Source organism: Dermacentor variabilis, chromosome 6, assembly GCF_050947875.1.
Source record: "Dermacentor variabilis isolate Ectoservices chromosome 6, ASM5094787v1, whole genome shotgun sequence".
Taxonomy (NCBI): domain Eukaryota; kingdom Metazoa; phylum Arthropoda; class Arachnida; order Ixodida; family Ixodidae; genus Dermacentor; species Dermacentor variabilis.
Window position 1 is genome coordinate 112,151,960 of NC_134573.1, and position 23,242 is coordinate 112,175,201.

Genomic DNA, 23,242 nt, shown 5'->3' on the forward strand with positions numbered 1-23,242 from the left:
TGGCCCTGCACGTTGCTGCAAGTGCAGATACGGGGAAGCCGCGCTCGACGACGCTTAACGAGAAAGCCAAGAAGGACGTCGGCCTTCCGCAAGCCCGCGTTTCTGCACGCGTACGCGCTGCGGGAGGAAATGGAGGAGGAAAATTATCAATAAACCACCACAACAGCGAGTCAGGACAGGGCGACGACGACAACGAAAACGATCCAATGCGCGTGGAGAGGGGGACCCGAGCAGAAACAGAATCTCCTCTCCGCCACTCTCCATCCTCTCTTGACCGCCCTGACTCATAGACCTCCAGGCAACTCACGTGACGCCACGGAGAGGGGAAAGAGAAGGCGACAGCCGTATCACGTGGTTCTGAACGCCACTGAACAGAAATTGCTGCGGTCGCCTCTCCCGATAAGAAGGGTTCAGAAGCAGTCGCATTAGAAGCGTTGTTGGGGTTAGTTCACTTGCTTGGTCCGGCATCCACACGTAAGTGCACGGCGTGCCTTTCTCTCTCGTTGCCTTTGGCTTAACCCTTCCAGGCGCGTAACGTGGTTAGGACAAGGCTGACATCGCGAGCCCTTTTGTTGCAAACTAACAACACGCGCTGTCAAAAGAAGAGGGCTTTCCAAGCACATTTAATGCGTAGCTTGATTGGAAATGTCTTTTTCATTATTTCATGCTTAGGGGTGACGGCTTTAGAACTAGCTATAGCAACTCGCAAACAACGAAACAAAGCCCTTGTGTAACCCCACTCAAAACACGGGCGACATTTTTAAGTCTACGTTGTCTTCCCTTAACAATAACTTTTCTCGTTCAGACCCGGATGCGGTGATGAGAATCAGCGAACACTGAAGCCCAAAACTTTAAATATTTCCAGACTTCAAAGCCTGGCGCTGCAGCGAAGGCGTGCGTTACGTCATCCGTCCGCACAGCTGTTTTGTCACATGACATTTCTATTTGTCTTACTATTCGCACGCTCGCACTTGTAGAAAAGGCGGCATTTTTCAAACTCGTAGATCAACGAGGTCTCTGGAAGAAATGTGCAGAGTGCTTACCCGGGCAGCGGCAGGCCCATCAAAAAATACGTCGCAACACGTGGTTGCAACGTTTGCATCAGGGCAGTGCGTACCGATGTTCAAGCTGCTATTGTGTTATTTGTTACACGTGATTACATAATTTAATACTCTATCACTTGAATCAAAATGACATCTCAGTCTTCTGTCGCAAATTATGCATTGACCCGATTTACGGTGAAATTGCGTACATTCGTGCACGCATGTGCCTACAGATCTCGCGAAATTCCATTTTTGCGTGCAATATTTTCCAGGTGCCTTAAAAATGCGGGTGTACATCGTTTTGTGCTCCTTGTTCGTCACTGCTGCCGCACTTTCGCATCAAGAACTTGTTGGCGCAGAATGGTCAGCATTCAAGGCATTGCACGGTAAGAAAGCTGTATGTTTTGCTGCAGGTTAAACGAACTAGTGGCTACGTTCCTTACGCAGTAAAGACCTTAAGGCATAGCCAGACTAGTGAAGCGGACGTGAACGTAAAAGGTGGTGAAAGGGTAAAGTGCCTTCCTTTTGCGAGATAGCCGAGTAGAACCAAGAAATCGAGCCTGCACATGAGACGTCCAGCCATATTTTTTTCTGACAGACATGTGATCCAGCTATTGTGCAATATGTACTGCCATTGGGGCATTAATGTGATGCTGCTAATCTCAATTCCATGTGGAAATGTAGGTACTTGCGCAACGTGGCTGCACTCCAGAGCTTCTGATGCTTGCGAGGTTGAACTGGCTGCAAGATAAGACACGAACTTGTGACTGCCCAAGCTGTAGTTTATCTTATATTCTGGTGTGTTTGCCTGTGGTGTAGGATTTCTTTGACCCTTCTGCCCAGCGCATGCTAAGGGGACCCTTAAGTTGTGTCACTGGAACACACAACTTTTTCTTTCTTTTAATTTTAATTCAAGAGCATGGTGCTATTCATTATGTGCATTTGACCAACTTTGCAGTATTCTGAAGGATAAAAGTGTGGCTTGTTTTGTTGAGGAAAATCAAATTTGGGCTCAGTAACAAGCAGCTCCTAGAATTGCAGTCCAGCGCTTCTGCAAATTTGTAATGCTTCGACTTGCTGAAAATATATAGCACAATACGCAACTGTTACCCCTACTCCATTTTTGTACACAATCGTTTCAAGTTCAGTTCAGTTCACGAGAAGGTAAGGAATCATGGTGTTTAGATTTTTGCTGGAACTTTAGGCTTAGGGTGAAGGCACTTCTGGGAACCACTGAAAATAAAGTGTGCCATCAAAGACATCTCTTATTAACAGCTAGAGTAAACACATCGAGGCTGCCACATGGCGCAGGTGCATTTGGAGCAACATTCTTCTCTTTGACATCGTACATGTGCTGTTTCAGCATTTCTTGAAGCTGCTGCTTTTGCTGATGCAAACATTGTTGCAGTTTGTGCAGGGTATTCTGTATACTATGCATGGAAACATTTCCATCTTCAGCCTGCCCAGAAAAAAAGCCGAATAACAACAATGGCAATCTTCATCTGCACATATAAAGAGCCTAGGTCAGGTACTAAAACAGACTTAATCTCGCCATTTTGAGCTGTTACTGTTTGGGAATAAGGCTTCTGTATGGAAGGCAAAATGTCTCGTACATATTAGCAACACCTTTTTGGTTGCTGTCCCCATTTTTTTTTTTCTTCTGACATGAATCATTAGGCAAGGATTCAATTGCATTCGGCAGAAGCCAAACACTTTTTCACGCAAGCTCCGAGAACGTCTTTCTTTGGATTGATAGTCCAAGTACAGGAAAACAAACAGTGTCATATTGGTGCACATTCAGAGTGTTTTGTGCACAACGTTCGAGAAAGAAAAATTTGGCTTTCAGTTTTGCTGCTAAAGGTCAACTTTTCCCCCGAAAATGATTGCAAATAGCACATTGAAAGTACTCCTCTAAGTGTCTTGTGTAGTTAGCTTTGCCCGTTAGCATTCATTCAAGAACATTGTTCATGGTAAATGATCATCTGCTTGTTCCAGTTCTTCATTTCTCCCCTTACGAGCCACATCGCTTTTCAGGCTTCCTTTGAAACAACTTCCTGGTCCTTCATTTGCCTTGATATATTGTTATGTTGTAGTGGCAGTGAAGAATGGCACAGAATCAAAACTATCCATACTATTTCTGTATCACACAGTATTGCCACGGTATGTCGCCATTGCCAATGTATTCACATGGTAATGATGCCACGAGACGGGCATTTAGGGCCTCGGTAAAGCCGAAGCATGGCTTTGAGACCTAGCCCCCTTCTTTCATGGAAGGGGAGTAAATAAACTTGAATTAAGATTGCGTTGAAATTGACATCATTTTACGAGTGCATACCATGATTCTGTGCAGGGAAGGACTATGATTCTGACACAGAAGAATACTACAGGCTGAAGATCTACATGGAAAACAGGTTGAAGATTGCACGCCACAATGAGAAGTATGCCAAAAACCAGGTTTCGTACAAGCTTGCGATGAACGAATTCGGAGACTTGGTAAGCTCGCACTGCTGTTTGGATGGGGTCTTGGGAAATCAGTGCTGCAGTCTAGGCCTAGTTAGTTGCACAATACAGTCCAACCTTAAAGGTAACACCTAAGCAGTATTCAAACCAGCATAGCACGGACGTGTCATCAACTTCACATGGAAAAAAATGCTTGATGAAATGCATTAGGTAGACCTGTATTAGTAAAAATTAATTGCTGATGCCTTCAAAACTGAGCTGCAATCAATTCCAAATGCTAATTTAGTGTGCCACTTAAAGGGACCCGGAAGCACTTTTTGAATATAGTAAAAAAACCTTGCCAATCTGTCGTAGAGGTTTCTTTAAACACGAAAGCGAAATATTACTGTATTGCATACAGTAGGGAACCTGAAATCTCCTGTGAAACACATAGAAAAATCGCTTGCTCTTGCTTCCACAATGCTCCCATGCGGTGTCATCGAAAGCTTGACCCGCCAACACTAGTGGCTGATTTCATGATCGTGAGAGCATTGTCAGTAATACATAATTGCTATTTTTTTTGGTTAAATAAGTGGAAGACATGTACTATTATATATACATAGATATATAACAAAGATATATATACAAAGATATATAACATATGTCTGTGATATCAAAAAGACAGACTTTGAGATGGCAGATGCGTGCTGTGTAGCGTAGTCTACCTCGGCCACCACGAGGGCCACGACGAGTCCTTTCACCGCTGCGACACTAAACTTTTGGCCGTGGCTTTGCCCTCTTGGCTTCTCTGCTGGTAAGCTTCCAGCGTGGTAGCGAAGATGAAAAGAAAGAGAAAGACAGGCATTGGTGTGATTACTGTCGAAGGATTCGAAAAAATTCGTGTGGCTTGAAATTCGTGATAAGACGTTTAACAGTGAGGCCATTCTATGATTAGTTAGAAAACTATTTCAGGGCCCCTTTACCATTGCACCATGATGCTGTATATTTGAAATGTTTAGCTTTATCTTGGGCATTTCTTAAGTACTTATGAAATACACAAATGCTCTCTACTGAGGCACCCGCTGAACTAACCTGAATGAGATTTGTAGCATTTAAAGTGAAGCTTTAGTTTTACCAACGTTTTGGAACTAAGTTTTTTATTAGGCCCTCAAAACTATTTACAATTGACCTGATGTGTACTCAGTACACTTTAAGGGAATGACTATGACATTTTTTTACTTTTAATTTCTTGTGCTGAATGAAGCTCCTTGATCTCGAAACCCTAGAATACTGCCAAACTTGAGACCACGCTAAATAATTCACGATTAATATCCTTTCCATGAACCAGTTTCAAGTTTGTTTCCCAGAAAGTGACTTGTTTGTGGTGTTGCTATTTAGAAGAAGGTTGTCACATGGGAGCAGAGCATTGCAACCTTTTGTAACTCGCTCTGGCTTGCTCTATCCTCTGCGCGGCCCGATGTAGCAACTACGCAGACAGCCTCTCAGGCTTACCTGTATTTTTTCTAGGGGTTCAAAGTCTAGAACCTTTGTTTAACACAAAAAATAAAAAGCAGATATTGTCACATCAGTACTCTGTACACTGTGTCTAAAGCACAGTGTCTCTTCTTCCAGCAGAGACCAACACTGCCTCGTTTCTTCTGCTTATTTCAAATCAAGTGTTTCCTGAATGGAATACAAAAGTTGTTGACATTTTTCTTGTGGAAAATTCTACTGGCTGTTTCGGAGGAGCTAACCAAATCCATGAGCAAGCCCTTGGATCATACTCGGATTTCTCATATTCAAATCTGCCACAGAAAAACAAACATACCTGTCCATGTAGGATCACCATGCTAGTTATCACATACAGCTTGCGGAATATTCAAGGATCTGTGATGCAAAACTAGACACGGAACAGAGAACACATACAAAAGGATGTGCGCAGCCTGTCCTGTCATATGTGTTCTGTTTGCTCCACTGATTTCCTTGAATATGACGCACCGGCTAGCTTGAAACAAGATTCTGCTTGAGCTTGCAGAAGTGGTTCTACGAGCTGTGAATCTTCTGGCCAAATCGATGCCTCGATGACAGCGAAAGAGAGATTTGTTGGCCATGCAGCAAGCTTATCCTCAGTTTGTGCTCTAAAATCGGGACCCGCTCTAGATACACAACTGGTATTCGCCCTTATATTTTCAAACTTTGGTTATCAGCACTCTTGCTCTTGTTTTTTTCCAGTTGCACCATGAGTTTGTCAGCACACGCAATGGCTTCAAGCGCAACTACCGGGACACTCCACGTGAGGGCAGCTTTTATGTTGAGCCTGAGGGGGTTGAGGATGTCCACCTGCCCAAGGCAATTGACTGGAGGAAGAAAGGTGCTGTTACCCCCATCAAGAACCAGGGACAGTGTGGGTCTTGCTGGGCCTTCAGCAGTGTGAGTTTCTGCCGTGTGCTGTGCATGGCATACCCTCTTAGATGCGCACCACACTGTAAACAACATGATGGTACTACTAATCAAACCTCAATATAATGAACACAGGTATAGCAAAGCGAGTCTAAAATACGGTTGGGCATGCTCTATTTAAGTGATATAATGAAACCAAAAATGCAAAATTCGAGCCAATATTGGTTACAGCAAAGCGAATACAATTAAACCTCGATAGAAATTCGGCTTTTTATGCAAATCAGTACAGTCCCCAATAGATTTTCCATGCACGGAGAGGGGCCGCAGAATTTTCCAAATTATTAGGCAATCGAAAAAAGCAAATTTGAATGATAAAACAATTGATTTTAATAAATTTGGTCGTCGGCGACGAATGATACATTTTCATGCCACATACGTTGACGATATCTTCACGTTGGCAGTACGAGTTGAGCGAAGCCAGCCACGCTTTTGCGTGCATTCCGCCCCAACGACTAATAGCATCGCTGGCACTGGCAGTGCTATCGGGAAAAACACTGGAAGCGGGGTCTACCTTTGGTTCCGACAAATCACCGAAACTCGAGATTACGCAACCCCCAATACAAAACACATGGAAGAAAGCTTACGTGGTGCCACACCGTCTGGGCATGTCTGCTCTTTGGACATGCGGCAGATTACTTCGAAATCGAGAGGGGAGCCAACTTCCTGCCCCTCCGCCCCCTTGAACGTGCTTGATCACGTTATGGTGAGCTCTCCTACCTCTCTTTCCCTTTGCTTGGGCGAGTTATGTGGAATATAATGCAGCTCCACTTCAGTTGTCCCACAGTTGTCCCTCTTGTCGCAGGGTGCAATATTTGAGAGGTGCGTATGTAAGCAGCCGCTTGTAGTTCAAGCATTTGACCATCAGCATCCATGGAAGTTTCCATTTATTATTTCCCCATTCCTTTGTGGTGGCAGTGAAATTTTGTTATATTGAATATGTGTACAAGCACACTTCGTTATATTGAGGTTATAAATACATGGTGTTCTATGGACAAGAGGTTATGAAAAGTGAAATGCTTTGTTACATCGAGAATTTCGTTATACTGAAGGTCGTTATATCTTGGTTTAACTGTATATATGTTCACTAGGCAGCTCAAAATATTGTATTTACTTGATTCTAACATGCCCTCAATTGTAATGCGCACCCGTTTTCCGTGACCAAAAAGAAAGGAAGATAAAAAAACACGCCGTAGATTGTAACACACACCCGTTTGCCGTGACCTAAAGAAAAAGTCCTTTACAGTACTGCGCACCTCATTCTTTCATAGAGGAATACAACTCTCTCATTTGAAAAAAAAGAAAAATTTACTCCCAACACACCAAAGTTGACATAAATAACAAAAGTCACAGTTCGCCCAAAAGGCAAAGCATCGATCATGATAGCAAATTAGTAGACAGCTATACGAGAAGTAAGGATAGTAGTTTTATCGGCCGTATAAACTTTTGAATATTCGCTTACTAACTAAATTAACAAGCATGGTGTCACGCGCACACAAGCAAACATGAACACGTCTCGCTCAATGACTGCGGAAACTCTTTATCAGCGGTAGCAGGAGCGAGCGAATCATGGAGCGAATTGACCTTTGTGCAGCCTCTCACTTCAGCGCAAACTAAGGGATGAGAGCAGATCGCTTTCAAGATAGGTGCCACGCCGTAAGCAGCAGCTACCGTAGTCGAACGCATCTCCTGTTTGCGCCAGTCCCGGACGCAAGTTTCGGGAACTCCGAACGCCCGTGATGCAGCTCGAGTTCTGTCCGTCTCCGCACATATGATCGCTTTCCTTTTAATTACGGCATCGTGATTAAGTCTGCATGTCTTTGCAGTCGGCACTTCCATGCTGATAGCACAAATGCAGAAAACGGGAAGGCGGACAGTGCAACACGTACTACAGCACACGGAGGAAGCTATGGCAGCTAGGCTCGAAGCGCGTACGAGGCGGCCATTTTGAAATGCCGATGGCGATATGGTAACGCAGCTTTAGGGTTGCAATCGATTCTAACGTGCCTGCAACTTTCGGAGCTGTTTTATCGGAAGAAAGTGCACGTTAGATTTGAGTAAATACGGTAGTTTCTACCCTATAGACCCAGTTGCTAAAAAACAATAAAGATTCACCAGTATGAATGTATGCTTATAACGAATACCAAATGTGTAGCGGAAGTATCTTTGTATCGCATGTGACTTTGTTATGACAGGGTTTGGCTGTAATTGTAGATCAGTGGGGAGACATTTGTTTTGCAGTGGGCATAGGCCGATTGATGGTTGTGTCTTGCTTAGTATTGTTCTACCTCACTGCTTTCATGTTCAACCAGACGGGATCCCTGGAGGGCCAGCACTTCCGCAAGACTGGCAAGCTTGTGTCGCTCAGCGAGCAGAACCTGGTTGACTGCTCCACAAAGTTTGGCAACAATGGCTGCGAGGGTGGTCTCATGGACAATGCGTTCAAATACATCAAGGCCAACAAGGGTATCGACACAGAGCTGGTCTACCCATACAATGGCACGGTAAGCACACGATGGACATGGATGTTTGTGGGCAGGGTGAGACTGCAACTGAGTGGTGATGGTTAAGCCCCAGACCCAACACTTCTTTCTCAACAGTTGTATTCACTTGAAAAGGAAGACTACCATGTACAACATAGAGAGAGCTGGTTTCACGGTAGAAATTCATAAATGCTTTCATACAAGTTTTGTCACTGACACAAAAGTTGCCGACCAATTTTCAGACCTAAAGGGGGCCGTGATAATGCTGAGTAATTGTGTGCTTCCATGGCTATCAGTGTCAAAAACTCAGTTCAGTATTTTGCTCGTTAAGTTTGCCCTCACCGCAATGTCTACTTCAAATGCCACGACAGTCGCGTACTGTGCTCAGCCAACGTGCATACGGATGTGCGACACAGATCATTACGACGCTGGGAAGTGCAGATTATGCATATTACAAACTTAGCTGTGCACTGGAGCCATGAATTCAATCTGAAGCTTCCTGCCTGCGCATGAGATTTCACTGTTCCAACGAGTGTTCCAAATTGTGAGCATATTAGTAAATAACTTGACCAATTGCAAGCACTAGTTGCAGTTGCCAGTTGGTTGCCCACTGACCTGCACAGCACTTTCAGTTGACGAGTGCAATGTGGCCCAGTTGTCAATAACAACTGTTTGTACAAACACAGGTGTGGCAACGCTTTCTACAATGTCTTGCCAGCCAGCAGACAGAGTTATTGTCATTAAATCTTTCACTAGCGGTTCTCCACTGCCTGGTGCAAGTGGCTTGGCACAGGTTGGGTTGCTATACACAAAAAGCAAAAATAAGCTAAGCGGTAAGAACTGTCCACGACAAGAAGGCTATAATCTCCACACAGCAGACGACGAATGGACGACTGGAGGACAAATATAGAAGTGGGGTCAAGAAGAAAGAATGGCAGAATAGGCATCAACTCATGTTTGTCTTTTTGAAGCTATATTAGTAAATTATGCTTCTACAATAAGAAAAGAAGTGACTATCCATGAGAAGAAACTTGGTGAGACACAAAAATGAAAGACAGGTGGCCGACACTGTCTTTTCTTACCAGCTTGCTGAGATGTGAATTTTGACGTCTGCTCGGGCCTAGTTAATTTTTTATCGGTAAAGATGGCCTACATTGTATTCTAAAGGAGGCGAAAACTGAGCTTGGTTAGTTTTGGGAATATTTACTGTTCTCCCATACACAAGAAGATACCTTGAAATCTGTGATGAACCAGCGCTAGGGTTCCAGTGCATAGTTAAAAAATTCAGGTTTGGCCCCGTTATTTTTTCTTGTAGTGGTCAACCTCTTTATCACTACAAACTGATTTAGCGTTTCTCTTTAATGTTCGTTTAAGTCGCTTCTTCATTGTATGATAAGACTATCTACAAATTTGTTTGTCACTGCACCAATTCAACCTCACTGCCTTCTTTTAAGAGCAGCTTTATTAGGAAATGAAAGCTGCTACCGTCTAGTAGTAGTACTAGAAGACCAGTTTCATGTGAGTCATTCAAGAGCGCATGTGCTGCAACCCTGTCGGCTTTCCCGCTGTGCTTAGGTTCAAGTAACGGTGAGGGGTGCAATGCCTGTGCAAATTTTTCCAGTGAATGTTAGGGGGCAGTGGGGGGTGCTCAACCTCACTGCTAATCGTAGAATCTTTTTTTGCTCACCTTCCGGCCTTTTCTCTTCTAGGGGTAAGCAGTTTTGTCATGGCACAAAAACAACACGCTTCTTACCATGGTAGTCGTCTTCTAGCCTGCTAATGACTACTGTTACCGGCATGCTGTGCGGCAGCGTTGGCATAGTGAAACTCATTGCGAAAGCAATAAATTGGCAACCATGAGTTAGGGTTTGATTCGAAGCCAACCAACATATTTATTTCAAAGTGGTTAAACTGCATCTGGTAAATAGAAAATACCATCTCAATACAAGCAGTGACACAGGTGATTATATCTGAATGGCAACCACAATATTGTATCTGTGACATTGTTGACATTACGGATTGTAGGGATGTGTGAATATTCAAAACTTTTGAATAATGAATCGAATAGGACACTATTTGATTTGGTCTTTGAATCGAATAGTCACTATTCGTAATTGCGAATCTTTTTCGAGTACTTTTCTGATATTTCAAAATATCAATTGCGTCCAATTAAACATAAGATTGGAGCAAGAGTACGGTAAATTTTCAACCCTGTGGACATAGTATAGATATAAAACATGAGAACTTGAGCAGTCGAGCAGGCTAAGCCACTTAGGTAGCCATACTTTAAAGGCTATGTATACAGCGATCATTCATACTCTCTGAAGGGCCCTTTGCTTGTAAATAAACTACTTGTTTGATCCGATTGCTCTATTTATGCTTTTAATTAACAGTGCTTTATAATGTACTATGTAATGACAGAAAATTGCTAACTTTAAGAAGAGTAGGATGTGAACATCGCTTTGTATCAATTGTGACAACAGCTGTTCATTATTCGAATGCTATTGGAGAACTATTTGATTCACTTCTGGCAATATTTGCACACCCCTAGGGGATTTTCCTATTTGTGGCATAGTTACATACGCTGAGGCAATGTCGGTTGTGCTGCGCTTCAAGAGCCCTAAGCGGAAAGACATTGGAGACTGCCTCGAACAATAAAAAATATTTGAATACGTTCATTTTGCCGCCATTTGTTAACTCATCCTTTTGGATAGTTAGAACGAGTCTTCCCACAAGGATCGAATTAATGGGTGCTGACTGTACTAATTTCTGATTTAGTGAAGTGCTTGAAAAGATCTGGGTGCAGCAAAGAAATTTCGTCGGCTGCTGTGAAGTGTTTGCAAAGTCATGGTTAGATGGGTTTGCAAAGTCATGGTCAGATATTGGGTGGTGGCCAACCAGAGAGGACTGACTTCTGAAGGATGTATGAACTTGCCTGTAAAGCTTTTTGCCACCCTTGATGTACGTACGAGTTGCTTGGATGTTCACACATGTGCGAATTTGCTCATGCAGGATGGTGTCTGTCACTTTGTAAAGAGTGGTGTGGGCGCCACCGACAGTGGCTTCGTTGACATTCCGGAAGGTAGGGAGGACAAGCTAAAGAAGGCCGTGGCTACTGTTGGGCCCGTCTCGGTTGCCATCGATGCCAGCCACGAGTCGTTCCAGTTCTACTCGGAAGGTGAGATCCGTCTCTCGAGGCCTCACTCGCCGTGCTCTAGGGCTGCTTTCACTGGTGTCCGAGGGAAGGCTGCAGAAATCATGGCCGGAAGTCATAACCATCACAACATATTAAAGGGACACTTAAGAGGGAGAGAGAAGGAACTATAATAACAAGGATGGCCTAGCGGTCTATCCAGAGCTGAGGGCTAGCGGTGTGGATCATAAAATAATGTAACAAAGAAGAAAGAAAGACCTAAAAAGGAATGTCAACACTATATGGGTCAACTTTCTTTATCGCAGATTTAAAATATTCAGAACGGCTTGATTTCAAGAAAAGTTTATAAAACACAGTCTCCAGCTGATAGCCTTCACTGCACCGAAGACCGCCTAGACGTTCGCATTATTGAGATTCTGAGACACGCTAACTGGAAATAAGAAGAAAAATCACTTGCTTATGTAAATAAAGTTGTTAGAAGCGCACAAGATGTATTTTTAAGCAAGGCATCAACGTAACTGAGCAAAATAACTGTCCCTGTGTGGGATTTAGGCCACACGACAGTACACAGTTTGGTAAATTCTGTTTAACCGTCAAGTGATGCAACGTGTCCTTATTAAAATACAATTCCCTTATTTTTTTTATGGAATGTAAGTATGCTTGCTTCTGTGATCTTCACATGACGCTACACATGATCTTCTCATTCTCGCCACAATGCAAAGACAGATCCTCAGCAGTGGACAGTGCCTGTCACACGTAAGGGAACGAATGCTGGATGTGCAGAACACACACAACGAATATACAAATGCAGCCTCGACAACTTGGTGGCTTGGCCTGTCCGAAGGCTTGGGCACTCTCGCTAACATCCCTTGATATCTGTGTTTCAGGGAGGTGGCAGCAATGAATCAAAACAAAAATAATCACTCTTATGTCGATGGCTGAATTAGCATTGAGACATTGACCAGCGTGTCGCAAGGCGCCAGAATTTTTAGTAATCCTTATATATATTATGTGTACTAATATGGAGTGTGATGTAATGCTGTCCGAATAAACGAACATGTTAAAAATTATTGGTTGGCGACTCTAGTAGGTTGAGGCAAAATTCTTTGTGGGGAGTACACATTGTTTATTTTTAATTGTATGAGTACACTGTAATAAGTATATTATTTTTATTTACAAAGATAGGGAAATTTGTTCAATTTATCTTTATCTCATCTCGGAATCGACTTTGAACACGGCCAGTACTTGTGGCCACGGCTAAAGTGAGGCATGCATGTGAGCTTCCACAAAAACATTGCGCTTAAGCACCGTCAGAAAAACCAAACAAGTCAGCAAAATGTGGTAATTATTTATCAGATCGCTTGAGATGAAGTCATTGCTCGCACATCTAGTGGAAAGAGACAAATGTGCAGCAGTATTGCCAGTTTGTGAGTTACTGGTACAGTAAACAAAGTAAATGTAGACTTGCGAGAGTGTCACCTAAGCAAGGGCATCACATGGCTCCAGTAGTGCCTATTGTAACGAATAGTGCCATCAGTGCCTTGTTCAGGATAAGTGGTTACTACAGCATCAGTAGCTTGGGAGTTATGAACAGCTTTTCTTAAACATGTTTTTTAAGGAATAAGTGTTTACTTGAGCTTAGAACCTTGAAAAGGACTCTAGACACTGGGAATTACTTCAAATTATGATGTTCTCCTAGGAAAATCACCAGGTGCTCATTTAACCAACATTATGCATGCGTGCATAAGGCAGTGGCATTAAGAGCGCAGGCATTTTTTTTTTTAAGCAAGAACTTTTTTATGGAGCAGGATGGCTTTTGAGGCTGTGGTGGTTGGACTGTGAAAGGGAGGAGGGTATGTGTAAGGCATAGCACTGATTGATTGCTTATGTCGCTGATGAGTTTATCCCATCCTGCATATGCACACTTGGAGTTGATCATGGCAGAAGGGATGCACCTCAGTGGCATGTGTTGCACGGTGCTCTGTATTCATGCGCTGGGCAACACCACAAAGACGACTCCAAATGAAGTGGTCCGTTGGCCAGTGAACGGTGATGCAGTGCATGAAAGTGCTTTAGCCATAAGATGAGAAACTCTACGGTGGAAATTTGCAGCCGAGACAATTGAACAGCGAGAAGCCTCGCTTACTTCAACAACCATCTTTTATGGTTGCTGCATAGTTCTTAGTATCAGATGCGGTGGCTTTCATTACATCTTTCTGTCTCTGTTCACCCTGCACAGGTGTCTACGATGAACCAGAGTGCAGCAATGAGCAGCTTGACCACGGTGTCCTTGTCGTTGGCTATGGTACAAAGGATGGCCAGGACTACTGGCTTGTGAAGAACAGGTGAGTGGCTACACCAGATGTGATGTGTTATGTGTATCTCATGAAGCATGCATGAGTGTGGCAGTGCACATTGTGTTGTGAAATATGTATTAGAGCGAAAGCTCTCAAGGGCAGGAATCTGGGTCTGAGATCCCGAAAGCATCAATGAAGTTCCTCAAAGTAGCGAAAAACTACATAGGATACCATGCTCTTTCCGATCTTCCTTTCGACTCTTCTTTGTACAGTAAAACCTTGTTACTACGTACCCACTTAATAACTGCAGTAGAACCTTGTTAATACATTTAGGAAAAAAGATGCAAGAAAAAACGTAATGTCTGGGAAAACGTACGATCCAAATTAAATAAAAAAATTTGACAGACTCAACTATTGTTGACATCTATGTAATGCGAAGTGTCGCACGGGTCGTTGCGACAAGAGATGCCAGTGCGCGTCGAGCTGGTGCTGCTCCAGCCTTGAGTTTGAGGATGCCGTCGTTATTCCAAGGCTGCCATGGTGGCAAGTGGAAATCGCAGTTTTGGTGCCTGGTCGCCAATAAAACTTGCCTGCATGTGTGTTTGGGTGAGAACTGACGTGTTTTTTCTTTTTTTTTTTGTTAAGCCTATAGTCGCTCATCTGCCATTGTCTGTTAATTAGTACATCGCTTAGTGCATACCTGATACGCATTCCCTGCCAACTACGTATTAAAAAATTTTTACTGTATATTGCATCAGACATTACTTGTTCACTAGCCAGCCTAGACCACAGGGAAAAGAAGAAGCTAAGAGTGGCCAAAAAAGAAACCCACACTCTTCACTACTCAATGCGGATATGAGAGATGCAAATACCGAGGGCAGTAGAAGCGACAGCAATAGTCATCAGTGGCAGTTTTATTATCATGGCTCTGTATAAAGTGCTTGTGCTGTTCACACACTCCAAGCGTGAAGCAATGGTAGCTGAACATGTGCATAAAAGCAGATGTAAAAAGCATGTAATGAGCTATCTCCATGTCTGTTTGTAAGAAAGTCTTAAGGTTGCACAATATATACAAATTGAGTGCTCAGAACTAGTATGCCATTACAAATGGTACTCTTGTATTCCACCATTGTTTATGGAAGTGTCTTTTGAAACCTGCATGTAAGCTTGAGTGATTGGGTCATGGTAAACAGTGGGGTGTTGGATGCCTGCAAATTCAGTGTATCGCACTCGAACTGCACCTGCAATACACTGCAGAGAAAGTATGTTGGAATCATGCAAACATGCTGTATTGCAATCTACGTCTATGGGGCATAAGTATGCTGTCAAAAAATGGTCCACGTGGCTTCAGTGGCTGTTGGAATAATGAGTGACAGTGTTTCCACTTTGTTGGGCATCTCTAAGATGTAGGCTTGCTCAAATATTCAATATCTTTGAGTACATAAATAGCTATAATAGTATGCTATTCGATATTCACTTTGGCTTGAATTTTACTTTTCGAAGTATGGATTCGAAACAAATGAATATAGTACATATTTTTTCCGTGCATAAGCTGCGCCTAACCCCGGAAAGAAAAAAAAAAAAGATCGCCCGTATAACCTGTGGAAATAACTGCATACAATGGACAATTCTTTGTACAGTTGAACGCACTCATAACGACACCGGTTTTGACAATATATCGGTTATAACAATGAGAAGTTGGTGCACCGTCGACTTTTGTATGTTTTCCATGGTGAAACAACCCAATTACTACAATGCCCCGATTCCACATTATCGGTTATAATGATAAAGTCTGGCTGCTGGGTGTCTGAGCCAAAAAATGCGAAATCCTTGAAAAGAAAAGAAGAAAATGAGAAATTCGAGCCGCTGCACGATGAGCCACCGCTCCAACAACCGCTGCGCTATAATTTTCCACCTATCTCCGCACGGCTCTCTCTCGTCGCCCTTCCACCCCTCCGAACAAAAAGGGGCTGCCCCCATAGCTCTACGCCGCCCCACCCTCCAAAACACGAACGGACCGTGCCAGCTGTACTGCAAGCAGATTGGTCGCATGTTGCTCGCTGGCTCCTCATTCAGCGCTGTTCTGCAAACAGCTTAATTGCTCGTGTTCGTCATTGTTGGTTGCGTTGAAGTCGTTCCTGGCCACGTGGTTTCTCAGCCTCGCTTGACTCGCCGCTGAAACGGAAGAAACCTGATCTGCCCGCTGATCCGCCCGCTGGTCATCGGCAAGGCACGACGTTGCCAGTGAAAAGAAACCGCACAGCTATAGATTCGGATACTAAGTGCTTCTAACCAATGAGACGATCGTCGCGAATGTGCTTCCATCAGATAGTGATGACGACGACGGCAGCGATGACGCAGTAGGGCAGGCTGCTTCAACGTTGCCCTCAGAGGAGGCCCGACAGATGATTCAGTCCCTCCAGGGCTCCGTTTTTGCGAGAAACCTTCTGCTGCACTATATAGAGCACTTGGATGGCTTCGAGAAGGATGTCGGCAAGCTTTGCGTAAAGCATGCAAGGCTAACGGGCATGGGCTTTTCTCGTGCAAGCCAGTGAGAAGTACGTGGCGAGATGCTTGTGGTAATCTCTCCTCAGCGTTTCTTCTGGATTTCTCAAGCTGACAGGCTGTCGCAGCATCCTTCTCGCAATTTTTAAGGGGGGAAGAGGTGTCTACAAACTTTTTTAATAATTTTTGACTGAATTTAATAAAAAGTTTCGCCCAGACATAGTTTTCATGCTGATTTCAAAAATATAATTACTTTTTAAATTTTCTGAGTGTTTCCAAGTATAATTAGAATCAATCACCTATTGTTTATGGGAATATTTGTAAGAAGAGTATCAGCCAGAATGTTTACACAGCTGTAGGATAACTTTTTTATATTGCACATATTACCAATTTTACAGAAATTTGAAGTTCAATTTCTAGACATGGCAATCATGTGGTCCAATTAGTAGCCAGATTTTAAAATTCACAAAAGCAAAATTTAAATTTTTTCGCGATTTTTCGGTCTCTAAAACCCGTGTCCCCTCGTAAAAAGCCCCTTTTGGGGCCACCAAAGCGATGCCTCAGCGGTGCTCGCGTATTGCTTGCCACCCGTAACACAACTTTGCAGTTGTTATAGCAGTGCCATTCTTTAACGCCGACAGCCATGGCTTGTTACATGCGATTGGAACGCCCAGGAAGCAGTTCAGCGAGTGAACACAATCAGCAGCCGTGCAGAGGAAGGTGGTGGGGACGGACACTGGCTTCCCCGCCATTATAGTTTTCTCACATCAGCTCTGCCATTCCTCTATCTTGAGTTTTTCATGCAACCCGGTTATAACAAGTATTGGTTATAATGGAATTTTTGTGGCACTTGAATATTGTTATAAGTGAGTTCGACTGTACAAAGAGTCTCCCATCGCAAATTCATGAATCAAATGCACGAATCGTCCATACTGTTATCATCGTCCAGCTTTCGGCGACGCCAGTGGTGAATTTTGCCCCCAAGGTGCTTTCATGGCAATGAGGGTCTCACTGCCGTGAAGCCACACCTCAGGATGAAATTCACATAAATCTTGCACCCTGGTTTTAGGGTTAAATTTTAAACGTCTCATGTGTGCGCTTGCAGAACGAACAGTGTTAAGCTCGTGTGTAGACTGAAAGCATGAATCTGAGTTTGCGCAGCATAGCATAAGCTACCGGTGTCACGCAGTCAATGTCGCACTTCGCAGCATCGCGATGATGCACAACAGGCAAACGCTCCTGCAGCCTCGACCACGACAAAATTTTAAGTAGGCTAAAGTACGAAGAAAGTGAGCAAGAGCCTGTAAAAAAATTTTTTTTTGTTGCCGTAGTTCTAAGAAATGTAGAAATCGTTTTTTTTGGATGAAAATACTGAATAACAGCCCTTTAATGATAAACTGACTCTAGAGATGAACCTGTTTCCTTTTTTGGCAAGTACAAGACCAACTTCTGTTTAGGCTTGTCAACATCTGGCTCTTAGGTATTGCATAAATTCCACAGCTATTAAAGCTGCTTGCTTCAGAATTATTCAACACTACTTATTGTTCACTTCACCTTCACTTCGACCCAAAAATTGATATTCGCACAAGCTTGCTAAAATGTCATAAGCAGCCTGCTCCTCCCTTTCAAAATCTGTTGACTCTTAACACTACGAAGGTTACTGCTAGAACGAAGGAGTCACTCTGATGGTCCACTGCCAGTGGCAAACCTTTCAACATGTGCGCATGCTCTGTACATGTTTTGTTCGCTGAAAGTGTCTAAACTTGTTTGTGACCTTAGAAAGAATGCGTAAAGTCTTGAGTGCCCTAACGTAGCAACATGGATGCTCCTCCATTCGTCTCAAGCAGATAAGTTGCAGTTGTTGAAGCGTCCGTCATACTTACGTACACTCTGCTTTCCAGTTGGGGCACAAGCTGGGGAGATGAAGGCTACATCTACATGACCAGGAACAAGGACAACCAGTGCGGCATTGCCAGCAGTGCCAGCTATCCTCTTGTCTAGCTGTGCATAGGTTTATATACATGCTCTTTGTTCCTTCACATTGCATCTCCTCTCACTCCGCACAAATAAACTCTCTTTTGTACAGTGAATGCTAGTTGTGTTCATAATTGCTTTACCAATGGAAAGCAGAATTCTGAATACTGCAGGGTGCAGTGCCGCTGTTGTAAGGATTATGGTATGTGACGGTGGCTGATGCAGCATGCCGTTGTCCCTACTATTAATGGGGAACCTCGATGCGGTGAGCAGAGCGATGGCTTCCAGTCAGGCCAAGAGAGACATTCACACCAAGACTTGTAATTTAGGATGAGAACACATTCTCCTTGCCCTCGTGGCTTGCGAGCTGAGTGACTGAGATCTGCAGTGGTGATTATCACTCATAATTGCAGTGATGATGCTATGTGGTATTTTGTAGTTCTTTCTAGAAAGTGAGCCACCATAAATAAATCTGGGCCTAAATAGTGCAATTTTACTCAAGATCTCGTGCTCAACATGGATCAAAGCAGTGGTGTTCCTAAAATTGCTACCAGGATGGTACAATCCGAGAAAATACAGCGCACAGTCGTGCGAGCTTGCTGTTTTGTTTGATTAACTTAAACCACTTCCCCACATTAGTTGTCTTTAGAACACGGAGGTTATGAATGCCTATTCATGGTACTTTCCAGCAGCTATTGGAGACTAGATTAAAATTAGGTGCTACTGGGTAGTTGTAGACAAAAAAAGGATTCACGATTGTGAAAAACGAAAGCACGACTATAAGCTAGGAAACGACACAATTGTGCTGTTATCCAGTGACGTGCACTTTTGTGGTCCCCGTTCTTGTGCTTGTGTACTGCATCCTGATTATTTGCTGACAAGAATTTGCTGCTCAACTTGACGTACACTATTGAATGTAACTGAAATCGGCTAGGGCCTACTGATTGAACACACTAATCAATGAACTACATTGCCTTAGTAACTCTCGAAACAAATACTTTGGATCAAAACTGGATGGTGCCACATTGTGAGAGGAAGTGTGTAGGTCTGCTGATTTCGTCTGCAGTTTCTATGAATACACAAGACGCCTGTGAAGTGGCTGGTGATCTTGCCGGTGTTTACGGAAATGCCACATTTACTTGATGTTAACCCTTTCAGGGTCGATTTTTTTCGCCATATGCGGCAGCCTAAGGTCGATTTATTTTATTGCAGATTTGAGTTCTTCAGTATTTTAAAAAAAAATTTACCGTAATTTTTCTAAGGTGACCATAAAGTGAGAAAAAAGTATTTTGCCTTGGTATATATGTACTGTTTATTCATGAATAACAACAATAAAGAAAGGAAATAAACTTGTAAGAATTAAAAATTTGATGCATTGTTATACACATAGTTGAAGGCTTAGAAAATGCGCACACGAGAATATTTCGCAAGCCTCAAATGTTCCTGCTCTTACACTAATATTTACGTCCATGGCGTAATCGAATTGCGCACGTGAGTGCACTCAAGAAAACTATGGTTGTGTGCCCGTCACAAATGCAAAACGTGTGACAAACTTCCGTTAATCTTCATCTTATCGCCAACCAGAGGCAATTAGTTTTCACGAGTATCCAAAAAAAAGGAAAGGCATGCACGGTGGCATCCTTTGTATGCGCACCCCTGTGAGCAATAAATATGCGAGTAACAGGTGGTTACCCTTTGAGCAATTGGTAACGAGATAGCCGTCAGTTCTGCGAACGCAAGAAGCCAAAACTGCCTGTGGAACGAAACTCAAACTAACCGCCGCTCGCCCGCACGCGCGGTAGTTTTAGTTTTGTTCGACGGGTAGACATGCCGGAGCAAACAAACAAGCTCTAAAACAAACCATGCAATGAAAACCGAGAGAGGGAGACGCGAGAAAAAAATTCCGTATATTCCCACATAGTGGCAGCACACGCCACGAAAGAAAAAGTTAGGAAATTGGCATTCCTTTTAAACGTACAGACGGCACCACAAATATACGGTATCGACCATTTTGGACTCATTCGCGGCACCGTTTATTTGCGTTATTGACCTCGAAAGGGTTAACACTTTTTTTCCAGAAAAATTCACTAACAAAATTATGTGCTTTAGATTCGAGTGTAAACACACTGCATTAGCATTAAAGCTTTCTGTGATCCAATACAATCCACATGTCACTGCAGCTGTAAAGGCTGTGGTAGCTCTGTGCCTACTCCCTAAATTCGTTAGGCTACCATGGACTGCAAGGCATTATAAGAAATGTGGCTCCTGAACTGCCACAGATGGCACAGAGTGTGATATGCTTTGACTGTTGATTGTGATAAGCATCGCAGTGACATTGAGAGATACGTGGTCCAGTTTAGCGGAGATGCAATAAGTTTCCTATTTTCAAGTCTGAACAAATTGCCATTACTCTGTCTCACTATGAAAAACTAGTGAGTGAACAATCAAGGGCATTACATTTGTTGTTTCTGGCCGTAAAAATCAGGTGCACCTTACAGCTTGCCTTACAGCTTATCTGAAGGCTATAGGAATGCTAAAGGCAAATGTTCAGTTGATATATGTTGTTAAGCAACTGTTCTAGTAACTATGGCTATGTGAATATTCAACATCTTTAAATAGCAAAGTGCGTATCGTTCGATTCGATCCTGAAGTCAAATAGTCATTATTCGCAAATTTGAAATTTTTTCGAATATACTTCCCATTGTCAACTGTGCGTGATCAAACATGAAACTGAAAGGAAAATGCGATGCCCTTCATGCCGGCTGTAAAAACATAAATCAAAGGAAGTTTAGACCCGGCGTGCTGTTTAGGGAACAATAAATTTTCGGTTAAATCTCACTGATCTATACTCAAATTTTGCTCAGGAACAGGATTCAGCAGTGAATATTCTTTCTTACTACTAATGGATGTTGCATCTTTGTGCTCTTTCTGAAATAAATATAGTTATACTTCATTGCAACATTGTTTGAGATACTGGCACTCGATACATTTAGACTATTCCAACTACAAAAAAAAGCCAAGTTTCTCATTTCACAGTCGTTGCAGGCGTGTGCATTTATAATTTAGTTCGTGTTACACACACATGCTAACTGCTTCGCCCCCAAGACTCTCTTTCTAAATTCAGTTGGTTAAATTCGGTTTATTGGCACAAAAGCGACTAAGGCTATGCTATGCTAGACACAGGCCGATAAAATTACCTTTGTAAATGCATCAAACAATGCAGTAATTAAAGCTTACTTAAACAATCTGTTTAATCTAGAAGAGTGATCACGCCAGTCAGAGGTACCAGTGCATTTTCTCCTAACATCAACACTGGGTGAAGTGGAGTGTCTGATTTGGACAATATGCCGCAGTATTTTTGTCTATGCATTTTGAGATTTGGACACGCGATTAATATGTGTATTACTATTAACATTTCGTGGCATTTATCACATGTTGGTTGTCCCTCCTCTATTAATAAGTAATTATGAGTGATGCGTGTGAGGCCTATTCGAAGTCGACAAAGAATTACTTCTATGAAACGTTCTTGATGCTAGCATGTGTTCCACTCCCCAAGGACAGGTTTAACGAGTTTGTTGTGTTTCAATTTCCATTCGCGTTGGAAATTTCCATTCGGGTTCTCCTGCGTTTTCATCAACCTTTTTCATTACCGGGGATCCCAAGCCGGCTTGGGAACCAGCAGAAATGCATGCTCTGCCCTTTACTTAGATGTGTTAGTATGTTTAGGATGTCGCTTATGATGATTTTGTATTGTGAATGTAAATTGAGGGTCATAAACGGACACTAAAGTGAAAACTGATTTCTTCTGCATCAGTAAATTACCATTCTACAACACTAAAAACACCACTCTCACAACGATAATACGTTTGGTAAGCCAGAAAAAGCGCAAGAACGAAATACGGGTGGCGACGCTTACTTAAGTTCCCGTGTCTGGGGGCTGGGACGTCTTGGATTTTGATGGCATCTTCTAGGGCCTACTAATTATATATAGCGGTACAGATTGACTACATTGTGTTCTAAGGGAACCAAATATTAAACATGGCAAGTTTCGGGAACCTTTATTTAGCCAACACGGCCCAAATGCGAAAACATACTTTGGAATCCCTGACGTCACACTGACGTACCGGCTCTGGGGTTTCGGCGCGAAATTCAAATACTGATACTTGGACCTTCATTTTCTCATCTAATAATCAAACTATTTTTTTGAAATGACTGCCTGCAGGGTTCTCAAGCAATGCTTCATTAGTTTCAACTGATTTATTGTTTCGCTTTAGTATCCCTTTAAGTGCACTTAAAGAATCTGTATAAAGTTTATTTATTACTGATTTTTCATTTTTGGCACTTTTAATCTCTTTGACAACCGGCCACATGGCACAACACTTGGCAGTGAAAGCTGGTACAAATTGTGGTAGTCTAACTGTGTGTTCCCACATACTTTCAACCACGCTGCTTCTGACATAAATGGGCCTCTTTGAGCCATCGGCGTAAAATTTCATGTAAGTGTCATACATGTCTTGCATTGTGCGAAATTCTCGTACAGTGAATTCTCACTAGAGTGAACTTCAAGGGACCCAAGGAAATTGTTCACTAAAATGAATGTTCACTAGATTATGGAACAGCATAGGGCACAGCAGTCATCGAGTCAAAAGTGTGAAATGTGATTTATGGAGTTATGTACATCAATATATACGAAGTGCAGACCAGTTATGTTGCTGCCTATCTCATATATATATATATATATATATATATATATATATATATATATATATATATATATAATTTTCATTTGCACTGGTGCTCTTAAAACGCAAGAAGTAGCAAGGTTGTTCAGAGAGTCTACGTTTTTGTGCACTTCTTTTGGCACAGCTTGCTGCTGAGAGACAGTCTCGC

At 42.8% G+C, this 23,242-nt stretch overlaps 1 protein-coding gene across 1 annotated transcript; it reads left to right on the forward strand.

The window, feature by feature from the left end:
- Positions 1-319: 319 nt before the first annotated feature.
- Positions 320-18,468, forward strand: LOC142585049 (procathepsin L-like). The gene is made up of 8 exons (XM_075695505.1): positions 320-474; positions 1,316-1,429; positions 3,394-3,536; positions 5,715-5,912; positions 8,252-8,443; positions 11,435-11,600; positions 13,816-13,921; positions 18,280-18,468. Exons 2-8 carry the CDS (start codon positions 1,327-1,329, stop codon positions 18,377-18,379), a joined length of 1,008 nt encoding a protein of 335 aa, XP_075551620.1. The 5' UTR covers positions 320-474; positions 1,316-1,326; the 3' UTR covers positions 18,380-18,468.
- Positions 18,469-23,242: the final 4,774 nt, after the last annotated feature.

Coding starts and splice junctions, on each gene's coding strand:
- LOC142585049 (XM_075695505.1), top strand. CDS start 1,327: ATGCGGGTGTACATCGTTTTGTGCTCCTTGTTCGTCACTGCTGCCGCA. Junction 5,913..8,251: donor CTTGCTGGGCCTTCAGCAGT/GTGAGTTTCTGC, acceptor ATGTTCAACCAG/ACGGGATCCCTGGAGGGCCA. Junction 13,922..18,279: donor TACTGGCTTGTGAAGAACAG/GTGAGTGGCTAC, acceptor TCTGCTTTCCAG/TTGGGGCACAAGCTGGGGAG.